This window comes from Tauraco erythrolophus, chromosome 20, assembly GCF_009769465.1.
Source record: "Tauraco erythrolophus isolate bTauEry1 chromosome 20, bTauEry1.pri, whole genome shotgun sequence".
Taxonomy (NCBI): Eukaryota; Metazoa; Chordata; class Aves; order Musophagiformes; family Musophagidae; genus Tauraco; species Tauraco erythrolophus.
Genome location: NC_141484.1, coordinates 8,254,841 through 8,262,290, shown reverse-complemented (window position 1 = coordinate 8,262,290; position 7,450 = coordinate 8,254,841). Strand labels below are relative to the sequence as shown.

The 7,450-nt window shown below is 62.3% G+C and overlaps 1 protein-coding gene across 1 annotated transcript; it reads right to left on the bottom strand.

Moving 5' to 3' along the window:
• UBALD2 (UBA like domain containing 2) lies at nucleotides 1-3,998 on the bottom strand. The gene is given in 4 exon segments (XM_086624134.1): nucleotides 1-192; nucleotides 194-322; nucleotides 3,194-3,256; nucleotides 3,878-3,998. Coding segments are annotated over 4 exon segments (504 nt in total). The 5' UTR covers nucleotide 3,998.
• Nucleotides 3,999-7,450: the final 3,452 nt, after the last annotated feature.

Below are 7,450 nucleotides of genomic sequence, written 5' to 3'. Positions count from 1 at the left end.
TTATCTCTGGCCGTCCATGGTGGCCATGGCTTTCTGTGGGGGGGTGGGAGGTGGTGGGGCAGGGGGCCAGGCGGGCTGCGGGTGGTGCAGGTGGTGGTGGAGGCCGTGGGTGGTGGGCGAGGAGGGGGGCAGCCAGGTGGGCTGGTGGCTGGGGGGCGAGGAGGCCCAGAAGGGGCTGAAGCTGCCTGGGGGGGGAGCAGGCCATGGAGGTGATGGGGCTGTTGCTGCTCTGCAGGGTCTCGGAGGTCCGCAGCTTGGAGAACATGGCCAGAGCATCTGGGAAGTTGGGTGGCGTGGCCGGCGTGTTGCTGGGGGTGCACATCTGCGGGGGAGAGGAGAGGAGGAGGGAATCAGATGGGTCACGGATGTTTTTGGGGTCCCAAGCCGCCCGCAGGAGCTAGACCCATCGCTGGGGATCCGGAGTGCATCCCGCAGCTGGGATACCCGGGCCCCAGGGTGGACTGGCATCGGGGTCCAGACTGAGCAGAGCACTTCTGTGCGCTGAATATTAGGGCTGCAAACGTCCCCCCAAAGGGGCTGCGCAGGGGGTGGGGGGGATTCACCCCAGCGGTGCAAAATAGGGTGGGTGCCTGCCCTAAGACCCCTGCCCCCTTTTTTGTCCCCAAGGTCGGGTCGCTGGCAGGGAGCAGCGTCACAGCACGGGGGGTTCAAAACAGTGGCGCTTTGTGCAGCCCGGTCCCGGCAGGGGGTGGTCATGGGGGGGGCATTTCTGAGCAAAACTCAGCGAGGCTGCATGGGGTGCGTGCCCAGGGAGGGGGTATGGGGTGCATGTGCGGGGAGGGAGGATGCAGTGGGAGGGGATGCCTGGTCACGAAGGACAGTGCGTGTGTGGGGGGCTTCACCCCTCTGGGTTAGATCCGCCCTGAATCCCTGTTGCCCCCGTGGAGCTGCGGCTCCTCTCGGAGCCTGGGGCACAGCTGAGCAGCGTGTCCTGCTGCTGTGCTGCTCCTGGGATGTCAAGCGGTGCCAAGGGGCCAGGGCAGCACCTGCTGCCTTTAGCAATGAGGAACTGGGGAAGACGCTTCTGATAGGGAATAGCTGCTGCATCTCCCCTTCCAGGGGAATTTTTCTGGGATCTGCCCCAGGCTCAGCAGCCCTGGCTGTTCCCCAGCACATGCAAACCCTGGAATCCCTCTCACAGGGTCCTCCTCATCCCCATCCTGGCCATCCTCGGGGATCACCAGGATCTCTGCTGCAGGTGTTCCCTGTTCCTTGCCGTGGCCAAACCCCAGCCATGTGGGTCCCAGCCGAAGTTGTTCGAAGCTGGGTGCTCCCCTAGCCTCTCCTGGCCTGGGGGAAGCAGCAGCTGGCAGGTTCATGCTGGCAGTGGGATGGAGGAGCTCCCAGCACCATGTGGAGCTGGTGCTGCCCAAAAATGCAATCATAGCTGGGGCTGGCACCAAACAGATCCACGGTGAGCCAGGGACCTTCCTCCCTTGGTGCACACAGACTTTGAGAGAATTGATTTCAGAGCTCACCTCAAACCAGTGGTAAGTCAGCTTTTTTTTTTTAAATAGCTTATAAATTTGGCAGATTCTGAAAAGATATTTGTTGGGGGGAAAAAAAAAAAACAGACAAAAAAACCCCACCAAACCAAAAAACTTTAAGTGATTGTGTTTGGAAAAAATCCAACACACCACCACAGCCATACGTACAGACACACACATCCCATCCAGCCCTGGATGAGGCTGCTGGAGGGGAGACCCGGCTCTGAACTTCTGGGGTGGTGTTTGCCAGAATAATTTAAAAAATTAATGTTAAAAAAAAAAAATATTGCAGTGTAATTAATGCCTTCCTCCTCTGACAGGGTTTTGTTAAGGAGCCCCTCGGCTGTCAGAGGGTCAGTCCCACCGTGAGCTGCCACACCGACACACCGAACAGCTCCGGCACGTCCCTTCCCGCCGCCGCGGGGGGTTTCAGCGGGTGTGGGGAGCGGCCCCCCTGCGGGGGCGAAGGTCCCACGCTGCGCTCGCAGCTTTGTTCTCCGCTGCTTGAAAAAAAAAAAAGAAATAGAAAGTGCAACCGTAAAGCCCCTCACCGCGCTGGGCATTTCACGCTGCAGAGACCAGGCTGCTGGGGAGGGGGACAGCGGCAGAAAAATGCCAAAAATGCACAGCAGGAGTACGTGGGGAGAGGGGGAAAGGTGTTTTGGCACCATGTGGAGCACACGGTGTTAGGAAAACACCGCGGGGACTGGGAGAGGCGTTTGGCTTCAGACCCTCTGTGCCCCTCGTGAGCCCCAGGATCCCCCACCCAGCCCTGGGTGGGGGCGATGGGGTGGGACGTGGGTCTTGTGGGGCCCTGGGGGGCGCAGGGACGGGGAGCGGGATGGTGTCATCAGAGCTGCTTCGCAGCCCACTTCCGGCAGCTGCCGGGCGCTCGCCGGCAGGAATCGCCCGAAAAGAGGCGTTTTGGCGTGAAAACACAGCAAGGCCTGGATCTGGCTGGCAGCTCCCACCGGCTCTCCCACCGGGAAAGAGGGTTTTCCATGAGGTGTCCCTTTGCCAGCTGCAGCGAGAGAACATGCGGAGGGAGCAGGAATTAAAATAAAAGGGGTTGAAGCAGGAGCCAGCCGGCAAAATGACTTTCTCCAAGACAGAGCGCGTGCTGCCGGCGATTTCCTGACAGCATGAGAAAAGGGGGAGAAAAAGAAAAAAATCGGCTTAGCCCAGATTTGCTCCTTCCCCTGACTGTTTCATTCCCTCAACAGGAAAAAAAAAAACCAAAAAGATATAAAAAGCCAAAAAACAGCCGAAGGGGAATGACTTTCTCCCCTCAGCCAAGGGGACGTGCCCTCGGCCAAGGTCAAGCGATGTTTGGGGAAGGGAGGGGGCACCTTTGGCCCCCTCCTCCCCCTGGCTCGGGGAGCCCAACTTCCAGCGTGATGCTCGCAGAGACAAACTATTTCCTGGCAGACATTTTAGCTCGTGTTTACATTCGCCGGCTGCGTGTTCCGCCGGGCGCGGAGCAATATGGCTGGCGAGGGGGGCTGACTGGCCCCCGGCCGGGGGCTGCGGACCCCGTGGGGGGCTCAGGGGGTCCTGAGCTGGGTGGTGGTTGTAGGCTGGGGGGTTTGGGGGTGTTTTGGAGCTGCTGGGGTAGGTTTAAAGGTGGTTTTGGGGAGGGGATGGGATGGGGCAGTGGGGGGGAGGGGGGTGAGGGTCCCACTTACCATCTGGGGGGGGTGGTGGCTGCTGGGAATGTTGGTCTCCTGGAAGAAGGTGCTCAGGGCCGTCTGTGGGGATAAGCTGTCAGCCCCGACCCACCCGACACAAAGGGGAAGGAAAATACAGCCAGCCCTCCCCTCTGCACCCACCACCCAGACCCCCGCTCACCACCCCCCTCCGGCCCCGGGGGATCCCCCCCTCGGGGGGCACCCACGGGTGCCCTCTCCCCCCGCCAGGCCTAGGGCAGGGAGGGCCCGGTGCTGCCCTTCAACCGACCCACTCGGGATCGTGCCCCCCCCCGCAGGGGTTCCCCGAGGTGTGTGTGTTGGGGGGGGGGGGGCCAGCCCACCTCCCCCTTGTTTACACGGGGCCCCCCCCAGCGGGCCCACCCCGCGTTCCTCGCCTGGGGGTGGGGGGCAGGCCACCCCCCCCTCGGCGGCGGGCGCTGGGCCGCAGCTCGGGTTACAGCCCGAATATAAATAGACCGGGGGGGCGCTCGGAGCCGGTTCCCCCCCCTTCTTTTCCCCCTCCCCCGCCGCGGGGGTGCTGGGGGGGTCCTGCGGCCCGGCCACGCGCGTCGGTGGGCCGCGGCTGGGCCGGCGTTCGCCCCGCTTCCGCTCCCTGGCTCTGCAGGCTGGCAGGGGAGGGGGTCCCGGTTTGGGGGTCGGGGAGGGGGGGGCGGCCGGTACCTCGAACTGCCAGTGGGCCGCCTGCAGCAGCTGCTTGGCCTGGTCGGCGGCGCAACCGGCCGCCAGCACGAACTGGTTGATCATCACCTGGTGCCGCAGCTCCTCCATGTTCACCGACATGGCGGGGGCGGCCCCCGCCGAGCGCCGCCCTGGCTGCCCGGAGCGCGCCCGCCGCCCCGCGCCGCGCCGACACCGGGGGGCGGCGGACGGGGGGGGGCACGGAACGGGGGGAGCGGGGAGCACACGGTGAGGCCACGCCCCCCCGCCCTGATTGGCCGCCGCCGCGCCGCCCGCCCCGACGGGCGTTCGGTTCGAATCTTCCAGCTGCCCCAGCGCCTCGCCCCGCCCCTCCGCCTTCCCATTGGCGGGCGCCTGTGTTTTGGCTGCAGGCGGCGCCGCTATTGGTTGTTGAACAGCAGGGAGGGCGGGGCGGCCGGCAGAAGGAGCGGCCCGGCCGCTGATTGGCTGCGTTGCGAGTTTTTTTTCGGAAGGCGTTGGTGACGTCACGCTCATTGAGGAGGTTCATTGAGGAGGCGCGGCGGGTCGGGGCGCCGGGGGGGCAGCTCCGGCCGGGGTCTCCCGGCTTTACCTTCCCCGCTCTTAGCCCTGTCGCCCCCGGGGCAGGGACCGGGGCCGGGGAGCGGGAGGGAGGACCCGGCCTGAGCGCACCCGCGAGCCCCTTCCCATGGGAAGGTGCAGGGGCTCAGGCGGAGCTCCCAGCTTTGGAGTTGCGGGGAGATTTTTTGGTAATGTTTAAAATTCTGGTGACTCCGAGCTTCAGCCGCAGCCTGTGAGGGTGAGCAAGCTCCCTCCTGATCCATGTGCCCCCCGCCGGGTTCGGGCACTGGGCAGGACCACACGCTTGGAAGGATGTAATTCAAACGAGAAAAGCAGTGTTTAAAACCAAAATTAATAACCTGGGAACTTTGGAAATGGATGGTGTGAAAACAGAGTGAGCTGAGGAAGACACGTCGAAGGTTTGGATGTGGCGGTGGTGACCGGCTGAGGGAGAGGGACTGAGGAGACAGAGGGGTGGAGACTTCGGAAGCAGTGTCTGCGGCTGCTTACCCCAGCAGCTGGTGTGCGAAGCCTCCCACGGGGTTTTGGCAAAGTCCTGATGGTCCCGTGGCAGTTGGGGGTCTGGCAGGCAGCAGCACACGATGCTCCCCCAGCCGGCTCGGCCGCCTGGTGCAATGGAGAAGCGGTGCCCGTTTGTGGTTTCCCCAGCCTGGATGTCACCCTGGGGTGTTCAGGGGGGATTCCTCTCACTGGGGTGCAGGAATGAGCGTGGAGACTCGCGCTTGCCCAGCTGGGATTTTGGCAGTTTTGTCCTCTGGGGCAAAACCAGCCCTGGGAGGTGTGAGAGGAGCGATTCCAGGAGAATCCGAGACCCCGAACCCACCTGCCTCCTGCGCGCAGCCCCTTCACATGGAGCCCTGGGGAGCTCTCGGTACCTCCTGCTTACCAGAAGCACCCACCGTGTGCACAGTGCGGCTTCTCGCTGAGGCAGCAAAGCTGCAAGTGACCGGCTCCGGGCGCTGCCTGTCCCTAAACCCCCCTTGCTGCCAAACCTGCGGGGCTCACGCAGGCAGCAGGCATCCGAGGCTGTGATGGTGCTCAGCGTTTGTGATGTTTGGAAGAGCAGGCAGGACCTTTGGTCCCTCACAATGAAACTCTGGGCCTGGCCTGGCTGCGGAGACACCTGTCTGCTGCAAACACCTCGGCTTTTCCTACCGCACCAACTAGCTGGTGGAAAAACTCTGTTTTGGGGCAGGATGTGCAGCAAGGGCAGGATTCACCATTGACCCTCCCAGGGCTGATCCTGCCTGAGATGCTCTTCCATCCTTCCATCAGGCATGTTGCCCTGCCATCCTTCTGGGACCCACGGAGAGGGGGTCTGGGGGTAAGCTCCCAGCATCTCACTCTACCTTCCCAGACAGGAGCTGCTCTGGGAACCAGCCAGGGGGGCCTAATGACACGGCAGCCCTCATTAGGGCTCAGCACCCTCTAATGAAGGGGTCATCCTCTCCCCAGCCGTTGCCACCCTGCAGAGCTCCACATAGCTGGGATCAGAGGTGGGGTGGCTTGTTGGCTCTGCAGCATGTGCCAGTGACTGCTGGAGGAACTGGGAGCAAACTGGGAATACTAGGTCCATGGACAAACATTCGCTGCCACGGGTGAGGAACTCTCCTGTTGAACCTTCAGGCAAACCGCTGTGACCTCCCATGCCTCAGTTTCCCTCTCAACACAAGGAAGCAGGAGCAGGATCCCATATCCCTGTCAAATATACACACCAAATCCCACGTCCAGGCAGCACAAATGCTTCAGACTTGCATCTTGCCCAGCAGCAGGTGCATTTTGGGGTTAAAAGTTGCTTTTAAATGCTCTGTATGTTGAACTCCCCCTCCCCATGGCCCTGCCAGTTCAGCCCTGCTGGGGTTTGTCCTGGATTTACCTATGTTGGGGTCTGGCATGGATGCGGCCAGGCTTGGGAGGGAACCTGCCCTCGAAGCCATATCGTCACCCAGCTCCTGCCTGCGCTCCCGCGCTCCACTGCGGCACTGTCCTACAAAATTCTCTGCTGCAGCAATCGCTGAAAAAAAACAACCCCAGAAGCCGTGCGTGCACACAGCAGCTCTGCCTGTAATGACTGCTGGGTTATGGATCTGCACGGGGATAACTTTGAATTATTATCTGCACTAAAACCCTGCAGTCTGTTGTGTGCTGGTAACGAAATGTGCCGGCTCCTTTGCCCGGGCTCGTGTTTCTCGCTGCCGTCGCTGGCCGGAGCGAGGCAGGGCAGCGGGGCCGTGCCGGTGGCTCAGCGATGCTGGGCTGCGCTGGATTTTGCAATGATGCGTCTGCAGAACAGGCTCCCGAAATGTGTGTTGGGATGAGTGGAGATCAGCCCATGGGGACTGGGGGCTCCCGGCCAGGTTCCAGCACCGAGAGCCGGAGCGGGCTCCTGGCATTAATGTCGCCCTCAGCTCCTCTTTGGCCGATGCTCCCACTGGCACCCAGCCCGGGTGTGACATCCAGCGGTGCGGACACGGTGTCACTGCCGGGGCCGTGGGTCCCGGTGTGACGGTAACAGCTGACAAAGCTGTCCCCGGGCTTGCTGTGGTGGTGGCCACTCTTTGGTTCGGCTTTTCTCAGCTGTCCTTGGGGCTGTGCCGGTGGAAGGCACATGGGGAGGGAGACGTGTGTGCCCCTCTGCAGGGAGGGTGCGAAGGGGGGAGCCCCGGGGACGGCCTCTGCTCGTCGCCGCCGAGTAGCTGAGGACATCGGGGCAGTTGATCCGCCTCTCTGCACATCTCCCGTTTGATATTTATAGCACTCGTGTTATCAACTCGAATCAAAATCATGTGACGCTCCACTAACTTGCACTGCAGGACTAATTAATCACCAGGGTTTTTAAGCGAGCGGTCGAAGGGTCCATCCTTCACCTCCATCCCCAAGGGGAAAATGCGATGGTGCCCAGTGCTTCCCAGCAGCTTGATGCTGGAGAACTGGGGCACTCTGGGGGTGCGCTGGGGTGTACTGGAGCGGACAGCCAGCGCTCTGTCTCCAGAG